The 23,242-nt window shown below is 42.7% G+C and overlaps 1 protein-coding gene across 2 annotated transcripts in view; it reads left to right on the forward strand.

Moving 5' to 3' along the window:
- The first annotated feature begins 4,447 nt into the window (after positions 1-4,447).
- The window catches only part of neurl1b (neuralized E3 ubiquitin protein ligase 1B), a 384,643-nt gene continuing 365,848 nt past the window's right edge, over positions 4,448-23,242 (forward strand). The window contains exon 1 of one of the 2 annotated variants that reach the window (XM_067996410.1): positions 4,448-4,833. In XM_067996410.1, coding sequence (XP_067852511.1) covers positions 4,719-4,833 — 115 coding nt within the window. In that variant the 5' untranslated portion in view covers positions 4,448-4,718. The remainder of the gene's footprint in view (positions 4,834-23,242) is intronic. The other variant, XM_067996408.1, reaches the window with a different exon arrangement.

Below are 23,242 nucleotides of genomic sequence, written 5' to 3' on the forward strand. Positions count from 1 at the left end.
AAGAAAAGGAGAGTGCCCAGTTATCTTGCCGGTCCTGATGAGATCATTTTTGTGGCACCGTTCTGCAGTCCTGGAGGTGAGGAAGTTGGCACTCAGTGCTGGTATCACCTCCCTCCAGGCAGCATAATTTACATTTCTAGGTGGCATGGTGGCACCCACACCAACCTACTGCCTTTGATTTCCTCGAGGAGAGCTTGGTGATCAGAATCAGTGAAATTCTGCATTCTTCTTCTCAATTGATGCCATTTCCTCCTGCCCTTTGGACCCAGATGGTGTCTGTGTAGCCATAATTCCGCACACGTTTAATGCAAATATTACTAAGATATGCAGTGAAGTTATTAGAGAGTGAAGTGAAAGAGCCAAACACTGTTCTTCTCCTACCTGTTTGTTCTCCAGTTGGCCGCTGATGAGTGCAGGCTGAACTGTCTTTTTAACGACTGCACAGAAGTTTCCACGTAGTTCAGCTGCTTACACTCGTTTTATACTGGTTTTACACCAATAACTGCACTAATGGGAATGCAAATGAGCACACCCAGGAAACTTGCCTGTATCTCCCTCTGCAGGCCACAGGTGGGTACAATTTATTTTTGAAGTGACCATAATGTTTATTAGCACTTAGTAAGGGCAATTAGGGATGGGCAATAAATGCCGGCCTCGCCAGCGACGCCCACATCCCATGAACGAATAATAAAAAAAAATCAGAACATAGTGCAAAGGGGAAACAACTTTTCTTTTCACCATTTCTAACATATAAATGTTTCTCTTATACTCCTGCTCAGATTTGATTGATTCAGTCTTCAAAACCCTGGCTGACCTTTTGATGAAATGTCCAAGCTGGCCCAGTCCTGCTACAAGCTCTCCTTACTACAATGTACATCTTCCGGATGGGGGCCGCCTTAGCTGCAGTCATGACCTCCTCGGAGGACGAACAGCATTACCAGCCTCCACGGCATCCACCTCTGACACGTGGAGCTCCACAACACAGTGCTGTGACACATCCACCTGCACAGCAGGAGGGAGGGCAACAGCAGAGAGAGATGCATTGCAGAAGGCACTACCCTCGCCACAGGGTCTACAGACCGAGGCTCAGCTTCCTGGACCTCTCTGAGCAGCAGTGCACACGGAGGCTCAGAGTCACTCGACATGTAGTCATGGACATCTGCAGCCTCCTTCATGCCGAGCTGCTCCCGGCTGGTCCGAGCACCATCTTCTTACCTGTCGCTGTCAAAGTCACCACTGCCCTCGACAACTTCTCCTCCGCATCCTTCCAGGGTGCCACCGGGGACATCGCCGCGTCTCTCAGTCATTTGCACAAAAGAGCCCTGTAAATTCACCTACACCCACTCTGCAGTGACACAATGGGTGGCATCAGTTGTGGGTCTTCATAGTGATCTTCAGGAAAGGGCATTATTGCACAAACCAGACAAGATTCGCAAAGACGTGGCAGTAGTGTTGACAATATAATATATTATGTGAGTTGATCAGAAATTAAATATAGGTCAAAACCATGACAAACCCTCAAACACCCTTGTGCATCCCCTTCATGCTCACGTTTGCCTTACGCTTCCTACTGCACATATGTGATGCAAACCCTTTGGCTGCAGCACAGGTAGTGGCAGGTTGAGTGAGGCTGACCATGAAAGAGATGCATGAGAGGGTGAGTATGAGATAGAGCCATGAGATTGTATGAGGATTGGGTTGAGTGGTAGTGGTGGGATGAGTACTGGCAAGGTGAGTAAGTGCAGGTAAGATGAGGATGAGCTTTGAGTGGGTGTGAGGAGTGATGTGATAGAGTAGTGTTGGCAATGCAGAAGGAGATGTGGGGTGGGGGCGGTGATGTGGCAGACAGAGTGCAGGGGCATGAGTAAGTGTGCTCACTTTGGCTGACCTGGTTAGGTCATTGGAGCGCCTCCTGCACTGTATGCAGGTGCGCGATATGTTGGTGGTGCTGGTGACTTCCTCTGCCACCTTGAGCCAGGCCTTCTTGGTGGCAGAGGCAGGCCACTTCCTCCCGCCCGCCGAGGGGAAGAACTCTGTCTTCCCCCTCCTCCTCACTCCATCCAATAAGAGCTGGAGTGAGGCATCATTAAACCTGGGAGCAGCCTTCCCCCTGGGCTGTTCCATGCTGTAATTTTTCCTATTTTGTGCAGCATCAGTCAGTGGAGGACTGCCCCTTTAAATAGGACTCCTCCAGCTGACAGTCTATGCTGCGCATGCGCAGTCCGCCCGCTGCGCAGCTTTCCAGCACGAAACCCAGAAGCACAGGTAAGTGGCTGCAATTAGCCTGCGATTGCGTGCGGAGCACCCCGATTTCACTGGGCGCGTTACCCACACGCCCAGTCGACCCCCGCTGCGAACCCGCCGCCCTCCTAATATCGGGCCCCATAAATTTAAGGAGGAAGGGAGTAACCAGGTAACTACAGACCTGTCAGTTTAATATGATTTGTAGGGACATTAGTGGAATCTGTCATCAGAAACAGAGTGACTGATCATTTGGACAAGAATGTGCTGATCGAGGAGAGTTAGCATGGATTTGTAAAGGGTAGGTCATCTCGTTGATTTTTTTGAGGAGGTCACTATCACAGGTGGATAATGGAGTGTCTATGGATATTGCCTATATTGATTTTCAGAAGACATTTGATAAGGTTCCGCACAAGAGATTATTAGCAAAAACGAAAGTTAATGGAATTGGAGGTAACCTTATTAAACATGGGTTGGGAGGTAGGAGACTGAGAATAGGGATAAAGAAAATATTCTCTGATTGGTGGGATGCAACAAATTGTGTTCCCCAGGGATCCCTATTGGGGCCTCAGCTTTTCACCATATATATTAATGACTTGGATGATGGAATAAAAAGCTGTATTCTGAGTAGTTTTTTCTGATGACACCAAGTTAGGAGACGTAGCAAGTTGTGTGGATGGGAGCAGGAAATTAGAAAGGGACAAAAACAGATTGCGTGCCCTAAACTATGGCAAATGGAGCTCAATGTGGGGGAGTGTGAGGTCATGCATTTTGGATCTGAAAAAGACAAATTGGAATATTTTCTTAATGGTGAAATATGAGGAGCAAAGTGATTTAGGTGTCCATGTACACAAAATCACTAAAAGCTAGTGCACAGATACAAAACACAATCAAAAAGGCTAATGCAATGTTGGCCTTTAGCTCGAGGAGGCTGGGATACAAGTGAGGAAGTGATGCTTCGATTGTACAGAGCCTTGATATGACCCCCATCTGGAGTACTGTGGTTTTGAGCACCACATCTCAGGAAACATAAGTTGGCCTTGAGTGGGTATAGTGCAGATTCGCTAGAATGAAACTGGGACTGTAAGGGTTAAATTATAAGCAAAGGTTTCATAAACTTGGTTTGTATTCGCTAGAATTCAGAAGGTTGAGGGTCATCTAATCAAAGCCTTTAAAATGATCAAGGGATTTGAAAGGGAAGATGCAGGGAAACTATTTCCTCTGGTAGGGGAATCCAGAACAAGGGGGCATAATCTTAAAATTAGAGCGAGACCAGTTAAGAATGAAATCACGTAGCACAAAGGGTAGTGGAAATCTGGAAAACTCTCCCCAAAAGACTGGATATAGGTTAACTGAAATTTTCAACATTGAGCTTGATAGATTTTGTTGGGTAAGAGTATCAAGGGATTTGAGATATAGATCTAAGAAGTCATGATCAAAAAGAATGACAGAACAGGCTGGAGGGGCTGAATGGCTCATTCCTGTTCCTATAACTGGCATAAAAAATTACAATAAGTGAATGCCACTTCCAGATCTGAATTTATTTACATGCATGAAACAAGTCTCTATCCTTCTGTTCCAAGCACTTATGTTGTTTCCTTTAATTTTCTAATCCGCATCTGTACACCCATATATGAAACGGAATGCAGTTGAAAGCATTGTCTAGTCGCTCTAAGCAAGGCTTCTGTCTTGTTTTTTTGGAAGCAGTTATTCAAATTACTGTTGATGCGGTTCAGTTTCAAATTCAAACTCACTGAAACCGTGGACAAGTTCGTGCCTGTTTTCTTTTACCGTATTTGCTTAAAACTAGAACACTTAAAAAAAACCGAATCACAGTTCAACTATCTCAGAAATAGGACTTAAAGAAATTTAATGTTAACGTGAGCAATTATTTAATATTGAAAATCACTTTTTATACTTATGACCCGAATATATATCATCTGCAGCCTGTTGCACTTTTTCAGATTCTCCACAATATGTGAAATCTATTGCAATTCTTTATTTTTTTCATATGCAAAAGAGACAGCAAACAATTGTAGTCTCGCCTGAAGTAGGCTTGACCCACAACGAAATCGACCGATATTTAAAAGAGTCAATAATAGAGCGAGCAACATTATTTGGAAGGGAAAGAGATCAAACCCCGCCTCCAGGATGCACTCGGGATATTCCAACCCCTGCCGATCCAACCCACGTTCAAGTTGCAAAGCGCGCTATCTTTGCTCTGCCGGAGCTCTTAGTTTGTTTGTTTTAAACCATACAAAAAAAAAAGGGGGGAGGTTGACAAAGGGGGCAGGTGTGTCCGTTCATGTCGTTTCCCACCCGGGGAGGTGGCTTTACAGTTGCAGGATTGGTCGGCGCCCTTGTCATGGTCAGCGATTGGTCCCAAGTAGCGGCAAAAGTGTAACTGATGAGAAAACAGGAGCAGCCGCTGTTTGCACCATCACCACCTCGACACACAGACACAGACAGAGACAGACATGGGCAACAGCAGCTCCAGCTTACTGACCCGTTCCACCTGGAACAACATCAACCTGGCGGGCAACAGCAGAGCGGCTCCCGGGCTGCACTGCCATCAGGGGCACAATCATAACTGTGAGTTTCTGTTTCGTGCAGAATTAATCTGCTGCTGCTTCTTCTTCTTCTTCCCCTGCCATAATATGCTGCTGAAAAGCCGCTCTACCAATGCACCCGTTTGCCTGTGATATTTATAGTCTGTGACCCTCAGTTGCTAAGTGATAGCAGTAGGAAGAAAATATTACCTTGTTGGTAATGGGAGTGAAAGGAGGGGGGCAAAGGCATTATCAACAGCACCCACTGGGTGCTTTAATCAGCAAGTTGTAGAAAAATCTCCGACCTTACTTGAGATGTGGCAGCTGTGCTGTCTGGAAGCGCGGCTTTAGTTGCTGTTATTGTAAGAAATAATGTCAGAGTTCATTACAGCTGATAACGTTTCCTTTCTTCCCAGGGTCCTAAAGCCAGCCGTGTTGCAGAGCGGTAGGAATAGCAAGTGTAGGTGGAGACACATTTAGTAACAATTCCATAAATACGGTGTTATTTTTTAAAAATCCGTCATTACTAGAATAGATAATCCAAATGAAACGCATCATCTAACACGCTAAGTATAAAATGTCCTTTGCAGCTTTCAAATTTTGTGCATTTTTTGTCTGAATTATTGATATGTTTTATTCTATAAGTTCCAGAGTGCTTAGTTGAAAAAGCACAATTATATAAAATGATATAACATTTTTTTGCAACAACTCAATTGAAATATAAATTGGGCTCAATATTGTATGCTTTCCTTATCTGCCCAAATTAATGAGTGAACATCATTGATTATTTAAAAATCTTTTCCCTATTAGCTAAAACCCAGTGTTCACTTCAGCCTCTGTTACAGTGCCTACTAGGAGCTCTGGTACACTTACCAGGTTGCACAATACTCAAAGTAAGTATTTTGAATCTTGGAATTTAATTAAATGAAGGGTGAGGGAAAACACACTTTCCTTTCCTGCCTGCCCCACACCTCTGATCATCCTCTCTGAGTTTTTGCCTCTGATCTCTTTGTTCATCTCTTTTCTGGTCTTATGATTCCTGTTATTCCTCTGACTCCTGTTCCATATGCTCATTTTGGCTCAAAGTTAGGAGATGTGGCTATTTTGGCCTTCCTTTTGCTCTGAAACTTGGTCCATCATCCCTCGAGTCATTGTTCAGGCAGAATGGATGCCAGAGTAGTCTGCGTCCCAATGTTAATACTATCCCTCCTCATCCTTCTTGACCTGTCTGCAGCCTTAGACATGGTTGACCACACCATCCTCCTCCAATGCCTCTCCTCCGTTGTCCAGCTGGATGGGACTGCCGTCGCCTGGTTCCATTCGTAGCCAGAAAATATCCTGCCATAGCTTCTCTTCCCGCTCCCACACTGTTACCTCTGGAGTCCCCAAGGATCTATCCTTGGCCCCCTCCTATTTCTCATCTACATGCTGCCCCTCGGCGACATCATCCGAAACACAACGTCTGGTTCCACATGTACGCTGACACCCAGCTCTACCTCCCCACCACCTACCTCTCTCTCTCTCTCTCTCTCTCTCTCGCCCACCACTGCTTTTGATTTGTCATGCTGCTTGTTCGACATCCAGTATTGGATGAGCAGAAATTTCCTCCAATTAAATATTGGAAAGACTGAAGCCATTGTTTTTGTTCCTCGCCACAAACTCTGTACCCTCGTCACCAACTTATCTCTCTCACTGGCTACTATCTGAGGCTGAACCAGACTGTTCACAACCTTGGTATCCTATTTGACCCTGAGCTTAGTTTCCAACCCCATATCCTCTCCATCACCAAGACTGCCTCCCTCCACTTCCATATCGCCTGTCTCGGCTCCTGCCTTAGCTCATCTGCTGCTCAAACCCTCATCCATGCCTTTGTCACCTCTGGACTCGACTATTCCAATGCTCTCCTGGCTGGCCTCCCACCTTGCACCCTTCGTAAACTTAAGATGATCCAAAACTCTGCTGCCCCTATCCTAACTCGCACCAAGTCCCATTCACCATCACCTCTGTGCTTGCTGACCTACATTGGCTCCCGGTCTGGCAATGTCTCGATTTTAAAATTCTCATCCTTGTTTTCCATGGCCTCGCCCTCCCTATCTCTGTAACCTCCTCCAGCCCTACAACCCTCAGAGATCTCTGCGCTCCTCCAATTCTGGCCTCTTGCACATCCCCGATTTTCTTCACTCCATCATTGGCGGCCATGTCTTCAGTTGCGTAGGCCCTAAGCTCTGGAATTCCCTCCCAAAAACACACTCTCCTCCTTTAAGACGCGCCTTAAAACCTACCTATTTGACCAAGCTGTTGGTCACCTGTCCTAATATGTCTTATGTGGCTCGGTGTCAAATTTTGTTAACTCTCCTGTGAAGCACCTTGGGACATTTTTTATTACGTTAAAGGCGCTATATAAATGCAAGTTGTTGTTGAATGTACTAAATTCCTCACAGTCGGAGAGAGCAGGACTATTTTACAAGTAGTTGGCGGTATGGATGGGAGCTGCTTATTGGACTATGGTTTGTGGGCTTTTACTAATGTTGAATTGTTATAGATTTAACTGTGATTTTTTTCTTCCAGTAATCACCTGAGCCAAATGAACTATATGATTTTACTGCACAGAAAGAGGCCATTTGCCCCATCATGTGTGTATCTGCTCTTTTAAATTAAACTGATTAGGGTTCAGTTAGTTCCAAGCCACCATGGATATTTTACTTTTTAATATTTGATAGTGTATGAGGTAATGATAAATGGAAGGAGAGCAATAAGTCTACAAATTATATAACTAATATTGACTTCCCTTCCCTCCAATAAACTATATCCGTGTTCTGACTGCTGCTTTGATGCATCCTGTTATTCTATCACTTCATGCAGATGGATATCAAAGATCTAAAAAATTGACATCACATTAGGAATGAACATTAATATTTATCCTGGTGCTGGTGGTGGTGAAGAACAAGCTATTTTATTGGCTCCTACAGTTCTCCAATGTTGAGACCACCATAGCAATTTTTGTGTTTGATCAACTGTTATTAGCTGGAAGGGATCTGTCCTAACTCTGTATTTGAATTTGTTTCTCAAGAACAATATAAAAATATATCACCTTGTGGTACTTTTAAGGGTTTTAAAAATATTACCTTCTTGGTAAGTCAAAATTTTCTCCTGTCTGTACGGAAGGTGGTCTGAAAAGTACTCAAGTGAGACATGACCATTTGTAAACTGACCATCAGGTTTATTTTACATGAAACATGTGAATCAACTGCATTTTCTAGTGAGATACATTTATTTCCTATGGTTCTTGTACCGTAAAATAACAAAATGCCTAGCTCTGCCCCTGTCATAGGGTAAACTCACTTACAAATCCACTGCCCCTGAGCTAACTGCTACCTGACTTTCTCTGTTATAGCTGCATGTATTCATACCTATGCCTGGAGTCACTCAAACTCCCTGATTGAAGAGAAAGCAAGATCTCCCTGGACTCTTGTGAGCCAGAGGGAGACAGACATACCAAGACCATCCTTTGTGATAATGATTGGTCTGCTGAACTGCCAATCTTGAATGAAAAAACACAGCACCTGTATTGCCTGTTCAGCTAAGCCCCCTGCCGAGTGCAATGAATAAGAACCATTCTATCATAATGGCCAGAAATACCCAGGACCAGGTATTAGTGATCTCCAGTGTTTCAAAACTAATGTGACATGAAAATAAACAACCCGATATCTGTGCTGGCTCTACTCTATGGCATTTCTTATTGTGAATCTACCTAAATGGCCTAATATCTCTGGGAGTTAACCCTTTGTGAGATTAATCTAATTTATTGCAATATCATAACATGAATTAAAACAAAATCCTTCCCAGACCACATAGGTAAAAGTTTTGAAATTTTAGAGTCCAACAGAGAAATGTCAGGTTTAAAAAGTAAACTGGAAATGCACAGTTGAGAAGCGACTGAAAGGGGATAGATTATTGTTTCGGGTGCAATGCTGCATTAGCATGAGTTTTGCTGAAGAGTTATATCTGAAACATTGACTTATTTTTCTCTCTTTTAAGGTTTTGAGAATTGTCATGTTTTTCATTGTTGTTGAAAGGTTCGGTGACTTAACAGTGAGGGGGAGGTGGTACTGAGATTTATAAGAGATACAGGCCACTGAAGAATACCACTAACTTTTCTGTTAAAGGTGAAGTGTTGTCTTATGAAATCTTTTTCACAAGATTAAAATCTTTGTAAGCTCATGTGTACGCAGTTATCGTTACATCAGCTCATGTACTAACTGGCTAAATTTTAAAATAATACCAGAGATTAGGTGCTTGCGCACTGACCTTTCATTTCTTGAACTTGACTTTAAATCCAACCCAGACTAAAGAGATAAATGCCTCCTCTGTTTGCAAGTTGCAATGGTCTTAGGTGAGATGAGTTTGGGGAATTTCAGTTAATTTCCCACTGGACCTTAGACTACTGCATAAAACTGTTCATATTTTGTTACTAAATTGTTTGACTCTGGTTACAAGGCTGCTGGTGGAAATAAAACTAACACACTGGTGCAGTAAAGGGAATAACAAAAATGTATTTTTGTTTGTCTGGTTTGGTGGTGGTCCTTTTAATTCCAGTCTTCAAACCAGCTGCAGTTACAAAAAGAAAACAATGTCTCATTCAAATTTGATCTATAAGTTGTGAGTCAGGTTTCTCAAACTGTAGGCTTGAGAGGAACCAAGCTACTTTTGAACAAACACAGACTTTTTTTTCCAGTTAAATTTGTGGACCAATTTATTTTTTTTGAATCAAACAAGCCATGGCAACTTGGGAAAGGGTAAATAAGTAGCAGGAGTTGGTAGAAAACACTCAAACTGTTTGGAATCTTGACAAGAAAAGAATAATGTAGACTAGCTTGCTCTTATAGGCAGAAAAGATTACAAGAAAGGAAAGGGCTACAGATGTAAAAATTAACTATTAAGGAGTAGCTTAGAACTAGATTGTGACTCTTATTTTTTCACACAAGAAGTAGTACACACTCTATTGTAAATATATAATTGTATTAATTTACTCTTAGATTGTTTGCTTGTTCATTGTTTAATAAGTTTGCTTCATGTTTTAAACTTAAAACAAGATCTGAAGTGATGCGGGTGCTACTTTTAAAGACTGCGATAAAGTCTGTGGAGGCAAGGATAAAATACAATAGCTTAAAAATAATTATCATAAGACCATAAGAGATAGGAGCAGGAGTAGGCTATTCGGCCCCTCGAGCCTGCTCCGCCATTTAATGAGATCATGGCTGATCTGATTTTTACCTCAACTCCACTTTCCCGCCCTTTCCCATATCCTTTGATTCCCTTGCTGATCAAAAATTTGTCTAACTCAGCCTTGAATGTATTCAATGACTCAGACAGGGTTTGTGTTCGTTATTGGTCTAGGATAGACCTTTTTTTTGAAGATATGGGCAGTTGGGACTCATCATGAGAGTGATCGAAGATTTAAGAGCCAAAATAATGTAGAGTAAGAAGGGTAGAAAAGACCCAAAACTATAGTAAAGAGTTCCCTGCAGATTCCAAGATTGGAGTATATCAATGGGGCAGAAAAAAGAGACTTTTAAACTGCATCTCACCCAGGTGATGCTAAATCTGGGTTCACTTGATGGTTCACTTGATGCTGGCACTAGGTGGCAAAAGTAGAAAACTGTTCTCTACTGCCCAACAAAGAAATGCCTTATCTTAAGGACAAAATGGACCAGAATATTTCAAAATAATTAAATTAAATTTAAAAATAAACTGCAGAAAAAATTAAATTGCAGCATTCAGGCAATGTTGGAACAAAAATTATTTCCCAGCTGTAATTATGGTAGTATTTTGATAGAGGCTGTGACCTTAGCCATAAATGTCTTATCATAGTGATAGAGGCTACTTAAAATACAAATATACAGACTTTCGCTTATTTGTGTGCTATTGAAAATGTTAGAAAGCAGGACATTGTTGCACTGTGCATTAAACTGCTGAACAGATTTGATGTGGGTGAGAATTCAGAATCCCAAGTATTTAGTGGACACTGCAGCCTTGAGTCCATCCTCAGCAATTTATTGTGCATCAGTTATACTGAGTTATGCAACTTAGGAATCTGAGCTAAATGAGTTAGGGCAGTTAGTTATACACAGATGCTAGACCATCGCCTATACCCAGTTTTGATTTAATTGTTCCAGTCCAGGAGATATAACCAATCTCTCTGCTGGAGAGGAAATGAGAAATCCAAGAAATAAGGCAGGGTTTATATTGTAGGAAAACTTGGAAGCAAATTTTTCTAAAAAAAGATGAAGCGAGTTAATGCCCATGCAACACTGCAGTAACATATATTTGTACGTAGTTTTGTGCTCTACTATCTGTAATAAATGTAAGTGCCACATAACAGTTTAAACATTTTAAAATGCTTTTAAGAACTGATGGTAAATTCTTCAATCTCGGGAGAGAGTTAACTCCATCTGGAAAAGCAGATAATTTTTTTAAAACAAAAAAAACCTTATTGATGATTCATGAAGCAATCAATAGTTTACAAAATAGATACATGAGAACCAAAAAACTGTGAATGTAAATGAAATCATTGGCTAACATGATTTCCCTCCCTCCCCCCCCCACCCCCGACCATTTCTCATTAGATTCTTTGGCCATGGGGAGATATGGAAGAAGGTGAAACTGCACAGAAGTGAGGATGAAAAAAGGTGAAACTGGAGGAGCTGCAACCTATTTGGCAGAAGGACCGCTCAAGGCCTCCTTTCCTAGTTGTGTGCTCCTAAGTATTGCCCCAGTGGATGGATGAAATGAGCTGGTTGGCTGCTGCACGCCAGTGTTAGGGATGGAGGTGGACCAATATGTTCTTGTGTGGAGATAGTACATTTTATTAGGTCGGTGAATTTCCCTGCAACACTTAGGGTATTACTGCTGTAGTTTACTGGGCTTGCATGCTTTCTGCCACGTTTAGTAATTTGAGTAGGGCAGATGAGTGATACAGATGTGGCTTTGCCCTGACTTATCTCCATTATCTGTGGAAAATCTGCAATTTCCCTTCTGGGCACTTCCTCAGCATGGTCAGAAATCTGTGTGGGAGTACACTGCTGGACAGCAGTATGTCTCAGCCAGATTCCCCAACATGGCAAAGCCACACAATACAATTTACTGTAGATTGGAACTGAAGATCTCTAGAGCCCAGTGAGTTATGCCTGAGCTTACTTTATTGCTAAAAGGGGCTCCATTGCAGAGGACCTTGGAGAGGCCACTTTCTCCATGGTGGTCTGCAGCTTGGTTAAGTGATCATGGAGCACAGTGGATCTTCTAGAAATGCCCCAAACTCTGCAGGCTGCTTGGCAAACTCTCAAATGAATACAGTGGCTGGTGCTGCTGGACTACCAAACTATGTTTGGAAGCAGGTCTTAAATCATTAGTTTCACCACCCAAAGGAGGCCTTGAGCTGCCCCTCTGGCCAAATAGGCTGCAGCTCCTCCAGTTTCACCTTTTTTCATCCTCACTTCTGCTCAGTTTCACTAAGTGCTCTCTCCAGAAATCCTTTACCCAACTCCCACAAAATGGGTAAGTGCGGGTGTTTGCACTTATTTGATGACACTGGGTGCACTGAGTGTTTGGTTGAGGCCAGATATTAGGCTTTGCCTCCTGAAGACCTAGAATTTCAGAAGAATAATATATTTTAGAACACTAGCAGTAAGGCACCCCTTCAAATGGAGCTTGCATGGCGAGACATTCCAGTGTGTTATGCTGCAATGTATTCCCATGTGCGAGGGAGGGAGCAAGTGAGTGAGTGAGTATGATAACAGCCACGAGCTTGGTGCAGGACTCTGACCTTGCCTTCACCCAATTCTTCTGTTCCAGGCACAGAATCTTTGACTCCTTTATCAGGAGATGGTGACCTGTTCCACCCCTCACCCCTGTGCAGTCTTCTCTTGAAGGAGAGGGTGACATTTTCCACCTCCACCCCCTCCCCCCACCCTGTGCAGTCTTCTCCTGAAAGCGATGAGGACTCTGAGAAGATGTGTCACTCCAGTGCTCAGTGCAGCAGCCACTTTATCTAAGCCTGTGAACATACAGCATTCAGGAACTTGGTATTGGCAGCATGCTTGCTGTTCGTTGCTTGCCACATTTAGTGGGCAATAGGGCAAATGCATTGGCATGTCAGCAATACAAAGTGCTGTGATAAAATAGGGGTATGCCTGTGCATTTGAAAGTAAATAAATATTTGCTGCACACTATACATACTGCTGTGTGATGCCCCATCAAGCTTACAGTAAAAGTGTTATGAAGTGGTATTGTAGGGTGGGATTGTAAAATGAAGCCAAGTAAGAGTACATTTATGTTAGTAACCTTTTGGAGACTTGCAGATTTCTTTCTCACCTGCATCCAGGTTTGGTGCACAGATGAGACAGCATTCACTCTTTCAGCCACTTACATCAACCTGCTGCACTTCCCTGGATAATGTTCTTCACCTCCAAAAAGGCCACCTATCAATTTAGGACCGCCAAACATGTAAACTGGAATGGAGCTATTCTGCTTCTTCCAGCAATGTTTCCCTTTCAGTAGTAGTCTGCTTTAAGCGTGACTAGCAGTCTACTGGCACTGACTAATGCACTCTTTTCCACAGTACACTCACGGGGCATCATGTGCTATGCACCGCAACATCGTGTGAATGAGCTGACTTTACATTATAGCCTGAGCTCAGTTCTTCGCACTTTAACCATTTATAGTGCCCAAAAAGCCGCAGTCTGATTGCCAATGTGCTATTATCAGCTCCTTTATATCGTGCAGGGGCAGACGTTGCTTGCTGTATGTCAGATTCTATTGTGCACTTCTCCACGACTGTTAAAGCCTTGCAACTAAATTTAGAGTGTGCAAGCTATTTGTGTCTCTAGGCAGTCCATGCTCCAAGTACCATTGCAGTTATTTCAAAAACTCTATGACCCAAGACTTCACTGCTTTACCTGCAAATTGGAATCTTCAGCTTTTGCTACAAAGTAACACTTCTTTCTTTAAGCCTAATGTTAAATGTCATGTTGCTCCAAGCAGCCACTTCCTTCTTTTCCAACCTGTTCTCTCCAAAAGCTTGCACCTCTGCAGTATCTTCATTCCACCTCATCAGAACCAACAGTGTCGCTGGAAATAGAAAGTCCCAACAGGCACTCATGTATGAAGTCATCTGAAGTAATGCACAATTCAAAAGAGAGCACTAAAAGAAAGTATTGTAATTGAGGAAAGTGAGTTTGCCTTAGATTTTATTATATTTATGCCATTGCTAAATAAAATCAATGTCAGTCTGGTTCTACATGTAAATCAAATGCCACATTTCCCTTTTCTCCCCATTAGCACTGAAGTGCTTATTCTTTTGCAGGATGCACTTGTGGAGAGGGCAGGGGCAGTATCATTACTGTGTTGGAGGCACCACCACTATTATTCTGCTATGTGTTTCTAATGTAGGATGCATTGGCTTTGCCTCAGTACCATCTATCGAGCTGGCCCGGAACCAGCAAGCTGCAGAAGGATGCCTGTTTATTGCATATAGCTTGATGGAAGCATGTTAACGAGGCTCAGCTCTCAAAATGGACCAGGCCTCCTGCCGTAGGGATGGGGCGGCTGGCCTGCGTGCTCCACCGGCCGGCCTTCCAATGTTTAAAATCGCCCCGTGAGTAGCAATGTTGCCGTGCACCAAATGCATGGATCCCGATGGCCCTAGCGTGTTTTGGCCCCTATTTGGGTGCTGCTTCATCACGAGGTCAGACACTTTAAAGTTCCTATGCTGTTTGAAACCATTTCTCTCATATTTGTTGCAGGAAAGTACTCAAGAACTCATAAGAATATGAAGGTCAATGCTGTGTTAATAAAACTTCATTAGGCATTATTGAGATATGCAGTCTCTTTGTATGAAAACATGCTTTGTGTCAGCAAATAATCCAAATTATCTTCAGTTGACAAATTCCTTCAGATTGCGTCTCTTCGGTGTACCTAATCTCCATTCCTCTCGTTACAATCACTGCTTCACTACATCTTGATGTCTCCCAGGCATTTGATGGGATAATGGAAATCTTGTTTCTTTAATTTTTTACATTGTTTATCTTTGTCTCTCCCAAGTCCAACCAACACTCTCATTTTCTTACCTTTGGCTCCACCTCTAATCACCTTCACTTGTTAACATTCTTGGCCACATTACATGATATGATCTTTTCTAAGGGAAAGGCTGCCTTGAAGGATTTCAGCTTCCTCTTTTGTGCTAAGTACTTCTTTTCCCCTCAACAGCTCTTAGCTTTCTATAAAGCCCAACTTAAACAGCGCTAGGGACACTCTTCTGTCAACTCTCTTGTGTTCCTGGGGAGGAGTCAAGAAAAACTGCTCTCACTTCTAGTCTCTGCAAATGTTCACTTTGTCTCTCTCTCTTTCTCTCCCTCCCTTCTCATCACAACTTTTCTTGTCTTTCACTATGGTCTGTGTTTCCCTGAACCTCCCTCTTTTTTACACTTTGGTACATGTACACCATTCACACAGTCTCTTCCCTGCATCAAGATATTGAAATCAAGACTCATGGCACTGTCTCCTTCTTTAACTCATCCCTTGCCAGGATTTCAAAACTGTAGAACTCCCTACCTCTCTCAGCCGACCCTTCTGTCTACAGTTCACAAACTCCACTTCAAATCACCTAATCACTACTGCCTGCCTTAGGGTTTCTCATTGGAAAAAATAGCATTTAATGTAGAAAGTCATTTTAAATTTGCGAGTAAAAAGAAACCAAATATTATGCAGCCTAATATGTAATATATTTATTTCCTTTTATTGACATGAACTTGAAATTCTGCTTTGACTTTCTGTTCTGGTTCAGTAATGGAAATGAATGCTTTATTACACAATAAAGCACTTAGTGTCCTCTATGTGATAGCATCAAAAGTTATAACTAATTCTATTCACTATGAACCCTGGAAGAACAAACACTGATTTTGGGGATGGAGATTGATGTAGTGGGAACATGGTCTTCCTTTCTGAAAAGTATAAATAAGTGGGTCTCCTGATCAAACAAATGGAAAAGATACTTTCTGCATTTGATAAACTGCAGATCTTATCATACGTGGCATTCTGTTAGTGTCCTCTTGGGACATTCGTATTTCAGTGATTCTACACTCCTGTGATTGATTGGATTTACGTACAGTATACCATTGGAAAGTTTAGGCTATTCTCTTCTCTTCCCCCCGCCCCCCATTCTATTGAGGGGAAATCAATAATAAATGAAAAGAAATGTTGCAAATTTTAGAACTAGTTTACCAATAGGGGACGTGGAGTAGCACTGAGTCCTTTCACCAACAAGCTCTCTGTTTGGATCCAACTCTCAAGACAGAAGTCAGAGGAAGAAACTGTCATTTTGATTCTTAAGAGAGATTGGTTTAGGCTGTCTTCTCTCACAATGATTCCCAGTGGATAGATGCAAATCTATAGCACAGATCTGTCGATAATGCTAAACCAAAATGCCATAAGGTAGGGTAGTGTGGAAAATGAATTGTCCTGCTGATAGTAGAGCTGACCTTTGTCTGCTTGTTAATAATGATTTATATACTTTTTATCTTGGAAGCATAGAGTACAAAAGCAAGGAAGTTATACTAAACCTTTGTAAATCACTGGTTAGGCCTCAGCTGGTGTATTGTGCCCAATTCTGGGCTCCACACTTTAGGAAGGATATCAAGGCCTTAGAGAGGGTGCAGAGGAGATTTACCAGAATGATACTAGGGATGAGGGACTTCAGTTATGTGAAGAGACTGGAGAAGCAGGGGTTGTTCTCCTCAGGAAGAGATGGTTAAGGGAAGATTTAATAGAGGTGTTCAAAATTATGAGGGGTTTTGATTGAGTAATAAGGAGAAACTGTTTCCACTAGCAGTAACCAGAGGACACAGATTTAAGATAATTGGCAGAAGAACCAGAGGGGAGATGATGAGAATGTTTTAATGCAGCGAGTTGTTATAATCTGGAATGCACTACCTGTAAGGGTGGTGGAAGCAGATTCAATAGTAACTTTCAAAAGAGAATTGGATATATGCTTGAAAAGGAAAAATTTGCAGGTGTCTGGGACTAACTGGATAACTCTTTCAAAGAGCCAGCACAGGCATGATGGACCGAATGGCCTCCTTCTGTGCTGTATGATTCTATAAAGAAACTTCTTTAAGATCATCACAATTTGCAATTATAGTAAATTTTTAAAAATTCCAGAAATAAGAAGGTAAAAATTTAAAATCAGTTGCTATGATCCTGATGAACTTGATTTTACTCAGTTTTTGTGGTTTGTTTGTAAGTACATTGTTAATAACTGCAACCTAGTCTGATGGCATACTATCTATTGCACTATTTACATCAAGTTGGATGTAGGCTCTGTTTAAAGGGACAAAGTTTCATGAAAATACTTGGCCAGGTTTTTCTTCCCATTTACAAGTATTTGCACTGAAGTAAATTATATTCCAATGCGCCATTTTGTCACTTTTACAGATCACTTTGATCATACCTATATGTCTTGTCTTCATAAAAAGAATTACCAAACACTTTCTCATAAAGATAGTGTCCCTTTAAAACCTCTGTTGTAGTTGAAAAAAGGCTTATGTAAAGCTTCATGATGATTCATGTTTCAGTAGAGAATTTATAGGCACATTCTTATCCCACAAATCCATGGCAATTGTAATAGATACAGTACTAGAAGACATTTGGCATTGATCGTAACTGATATTTAATCGGTTTATCTATAGGTAGTCAATCAGATAAATCAGTAGCAGATGGAGACAGCTTTGTGTTTGACATCTTTTAGCCGTGCAGCAATTAATCCATCTGTATAAAAGTACTTTTAATCAATCGATTATTTACCCTTGCTTTTTCACAAAATATAAAAAGTCTCTTGTGACATTTGATATCCTGGATTTAAAGAATTTTAGATGGGATTCACAGGGAGTAAATGGGTTAATTCTCTTTGGCTAAAAACATCCATCTATGTCTGTATATTTAGTTTTGCTATAAGGGCTCTTTGTATAAAAGGTATTTTTTTTGTCAAAGCACCATTTTATTCAGCTGTGGTTCCTAATGACCCCATAATGGCAAAAGAACCAGAGGCGATATGAGGAAACATTTTTTTAGGCAGCGAGTTATGATCTGGAATGCACTGCCTGAAAGAGTGTTGTAAGCAGATTCAATAGTAACTTTCAAAAGGGAATTGGATAAATACTTGGAAGGGCAGTGGGACTAATTTGATAGCTCTTTCAAAAAGCCAGCACAGGCATGATGGGCCAAATGGCCTCATCTGTGCTGTATCGTTCTATGATAATGATGTGGAAGTTAAAAAAAAATTAAATTGAAAAGTGAAAGTGTTAATGTAAATGTTATTTATGTTTAAGTAATTGATTATTAGACTGGTTGTTATATTTAAAGGGGACAGTTTCCCATGAAAGAACATTTAACTGAACCATGAAAAATCAGCTTCTCATTTTCAATTGTAAACAATTTTACAACACCAAGTTATAGTCCAGCAATTTTATTTTAAATTCACAAGCTTTCGGAGATTTTCTCCTTCCTCAGGCAAATGTTTCAAGAGCTCCTTGAAGCCTATGCATTTATACATATTGAACAATACATGGTGTTTACAGACTGCCCCTGCAACTGCCCGTTGCCAAGGCAATCACCGTGTTCAGACAGAGAGGTGTCACCTGCAGAACCCCCGAATACACATTCAACAAAAAAACAAACAGGGAAAAAAAACAGAGAAAAAAAAACAGAGAGAGAGGCAGAAACATCCGGAAGGCAGAGAGAGCCAGCAAATGACCCATTATATTAAAAACAGATAACATTTGTTCGCTGGTGGGGTAACGTGTAGCGTGACATGAACCCAAGATCCCGGTTGAGGCCGTCCTCATGGGTGCGGAACTTGGCTATCAATTTCTGCTCGACGATTTTGCGTTGTCGTGTGTCTCGAAGGCCGCCTTGGAGTACGCTTACCCGAAGGTCGGTGGATGAATGTCCATGACTGCTGAAGTGTTCCCCGACTGGGAGGGAACCCTCCTGTTTGGCGATTGTTGCGCGGTGTCCGTTCATCCGTTGTCGCAGCGTCTGCATGGTCTCGCCAATGTACCATGCTCTGGGGCATCCTTTCCTGCAACGTATGAGGTAGACAACGTTGGCCGAGTCACAGGAGTATGAACCATGCACCTGGTGGGTGGTGTCATCTCGTGTGATGGTGGTATCTGTGTCGATGATCTGGCATGTCTTGCAGAGGTTACCGTGGCAGGGTTGTGTGGCGTCGTGGACGCTGTTCTCTTGAAAGCTAGGTAGTTTGCTGCGAACGATGGTCTGTTTGAGGTTGGGTGGCTGTTTAAAGGCGAGTAGTGGAGGTGTGGGGATGGCCATAGCGAGGTGTTTGTCCTCATTGATGACATGTTGAAGGCTGCGGAGAACATGGCGTAGTTTCTCCGCTCCGGGGAAGTACTGGACGACAAAGGGTACTCTGTTGGTTGCGTCCCGTGTTAGTCTCCTGAGGAGGTCTATGCGATTTTTTGCTGTGGCCCGTCGGAACTGTCGATCGATGAGTCGAGCGTCATATCCCGTTCTTACTAGGGCGTCATGACTCTCATTTTCAACACAATGATGTCACCTATCAGCATTGCGATGACTCATTTTGATGCAACAAATGACACCAAGTTCCACGTGATATCACTCCACGTGATATCACTCCACGTGATATCACTCCACGTGATATCACTCCACGTGATATCACTCCACGTGATATCACTCCACGTGATATCACTCCACGTGATATCACTCCACGTGATATCACTCCACGTGATATCACTCCACGTGATATCACTCCACGTGATATCACTCCACGTGATATCAAGAAACGGCTGAGTACACTGGACACAGCAAAGGCTATGGGCCCTGACAACATCCCGGCTGTAGTGCTGAAGACTTGTGCTCCAGAACTAGCCGTGCCTCTAGCCAAACTGTTCCAGTACAACTACAACACTGGCATCTACCCGACAATGTGGAAAATTGCCCAGGTTTGTCCTGTCCACAAAAAGCAGGACAAATCCAATCTGGCCAATTACCGCCCCATCAGCCTACTCCCAATCATCAGCAAAGTGATGGAAGGTGTCGTCGACAGTGCTATCAAGCGGCACTTACTCACCAATAACCTGCTCAATGATGCTCAGTTTCGGTTCCGCCAGGACCACACGAGCTCCAGACCTTATTACAGCCTTGGTCCAAACATGGACAAAAGAGCTGAATTCCAGAGGTGAGGTGAGAGTGACTGCCCTTGACATCAAGGCAGCATTTGACTGAGTGTGGCACCAAGGAGCCCTAGTAAAATTGAAGTCAATGGAAATGAGGGGGAAAACTCTCCAGTGGCTGGAGTCATACCTAGCACAAAGGAAGATGGTAGTGGTTGTTGGAGGCCAATCATCTCAGCCCCAGGACATTGCTGCAGGAGTTCCTCAGGGCAGTGTCCTCGGCCCAACCATCTTCAGCTGCTTCATCAATGACCGTCCCTCCATCATAAGGTCAGAAGTGGGGTGTTCACTGATGATTGCACAGTGTTCAGTTCCATTCGCGACCCCTCAGATAATGAAGCTGTCCGTGCCCGCATGCAGCAAGACCTGGACAACATCCAGGCTTGGGCTGATAAGTGACAAGTAATATTCGTGCCAGACAAGTGCCAGGCAATGATCATCTCCAACAAGAGAGAGTCTAACCACCTCCCCTTGACATTCAACGGCATTACCATTGCCCACCATCAACATCCTGGGGGTCACCATTGACCAGAAACTTAACTGGACCAGCCATATAAATACTGTGGCTACAAGAGCAGGTCAGAGACTGAGTATTCTGCGGTGAGTGACTCACCTCCTGACTCCCCAAAGCCTTTCCACCATCTGCAAGGCACAAGTCAGGAGTGTGATGGAATACTCTCCACTTGCCTGGATGAGTGCAGCTCCAACAACACTCCAGAAGCTTGACACCATCCAGGACAAAGCAGCCCACTTGATTGGCACCCCATCCACCACCCTAAACATTCACTCCCTTCACCACCGGCGCACTGTGGCTGCAGTGTGTACCATCCACAAGATGCACTGCAGCAACTCGCCAAGGCTTCTTCAACAGCACCTCCCAAGCCCGCAACCTCTACCATCTAGAAGGAGAAAAGCAGCAGGCACATGGGAACAACTCCACCTGCACGTTCCCCTCCAAGTCACACACCATCCCGACTTGGAAATATATCGCCGTTCCTTCATCGTTGCTGGGTCAAAATCCTGGAACTCCCTTCCTAACAGCACTGCGGGAGAACCTTCGCCGCACGGACTGCAGCGGTTCAAGAAGGCGGCTCACCACCACCTTCTCAAGGGCAATTAGGGATGGGCAATAAATGCCGGCCTCGCCAGCAACGCCCACATCCCATGAACGAATAAAAAAAAAAGTTACATGTTTCCCTTTTGATTACTTATTTGTGCCTGACTCCAGCAGAGACTCTGTATTCCTACTTTGAGGAATTTCTTTTCCTTCCATTTCATAAACACGAAGTTACCACATGTATTTGGACTGATCAGCTTACATCCGACACCTCACTCTCCTTTTAAATGCACGTAGCTTAATGATTAGATTAGGACTTCTACTTATTTCTGTTAAATATTAATTTAAATAGTTGTAGCCAGTTCTGCTAGCAACTCACATTGTTACATTTTTTGGCTGTGTTGTAACTAATTTGTCTGTCGGTGTTTGTTTCATACCAGATGTATTTTGTTTTAAAACTCAGTAAAATATGTATATTGCAGTGATGTTTAACAGTTCTGCATTTTCCCCCAATTTACTTAGGGGGTCATTTTAACCTAATCCCCAGGGGGGTGAAACTGGCGGGTTTGGGTCGGTCACCCATTTTATACCCTGCATGAATTTACACTCCACTGACTTCAATGGAGCATAAAATCAGGCTGGGTGTAAAACGGCCGCCGACCTGAACCTGCCCTATTCCTGCTGGGTGGTTAGGTTAAAATGACCCTGTTAGTCATCAAAGAACATCCTCTAGGGTTTATGTAAACCTGTGTGTTACTGTAAAGGACATGGAAGTACTTAGAGTTGATGTTTCTGTTTCTACGAAGCAGGTACTTGCTTTTATAAAACCACAATGAGATTAATCTTCATCCAAATAATTAAATACTCAAAGATGCTAAGAAAAGGAAAATCTAAATGTGCTCAACACTACAGATGGCACAGAAAGGTGATAATCCCAGTGATATGAAATCTAATTATGTTTTACATTTTTGCCAGTATTTTTATTGCACCTAAGTCAGATCTAAAAGGAGCTTTAAAGATATGTTTCTTGCAGCTTTAGATGTTAAATGAGCAGCCCGATGCAGGAGTATTGCAGGTAATGCTGATATTAATCCCATTTATATCCAACAGTTCTTCCTTATTCTGTATAGCAAAATAATGGTAACAGGCACCGTACTTGAGAAAAAAATGGAGATGGTGTAACTTCTGTGATTTATGGTTTGTTCAAAATATTAAATGTATTGTGTACAATTATTGAGATAGACAATAGTATCGGTGGTGTAACTTACTTAATTCTCTTTTATTCACCACCATCTTGTTCCTTTGCTATGCAGCTCACGTCACTCGCACCAAGTCTTTGGAATTCTCTACCCCAGAGGGCTGTGGATATTGAGTATATTCAAGGCTGAGATAGATAGATTTTTTGGACTCTCGGGAAATCCAGGGATATGGGGATCGGGCAGGAAAGTGGAGTTGAAGCCAAAGATCAGCCATTATCTTATTGAATGGCGGAGCAGTCTCGAGGGGCAGTATGGCCTACTCCTGCTCCTATTTCTTATGTTCTTATGCTTATATAAGTCCTGTTCACCCATCACCCCTGTGCTCACTGATCTATATTGGCTCCCGGTCCGGAAGTGTCTCGATTTTAAAATTTGTGTCCTTTTTCAAATCCCTCCATGGCTTCATCTCTCCCTATCTCTGTAACCTCCTCCAATCCTACAACCCTCGGAGATCTCTGCGCTCCTCCAATTCTTGCCTCTTGCGCATCCCTGATTTTAATCGCTCCACTATTGGCGGCCGTGCCTTCAGCTGCCAAGGCCTTAAGGAATTCTCTCCCTAAACCTCTCTGCCTCTCTACCTCTCCTTTAAGACACTCCTTAAAACCTACCTCTTTGACCAAGCTTTTGGTCACCTTTCCTAATATCTCTGTGGTTGGTGTCGAATTTTGTTTGAAAATTACTCTTGTGAAGTTCCTTGGGAAGTTTTACTACATTAAAGGTGCTGTTTAATGCAATATGTTGTTGTAATGAGTTGTGACTATATGACTTCTAATTGGAAACAGGAGCTGCAGTTGTGAAAAAACCAATATAATGGGTGACCGCTATCAGGGCTTTTCCTGATTTTAATAATTTGTGTTTTGAGAATATTTA

The sequence above is a fragment of the Heptranchias perlo genome, chromosome 14, assembly GCF_035084215.1.
Source record: "Heptranchias perlo isolate sHepPer1 chromosome 14, sHepPer1.hap1, whole genome shotgun sequence".
Taxonomy (NCBI): domain Eukaryota; kingdom Metazoa; phylum Chordata; class Chondrichthyes; order Hexanchiformes; family Hexanchidae; genus Heptranchias; species Heptranchias perlo.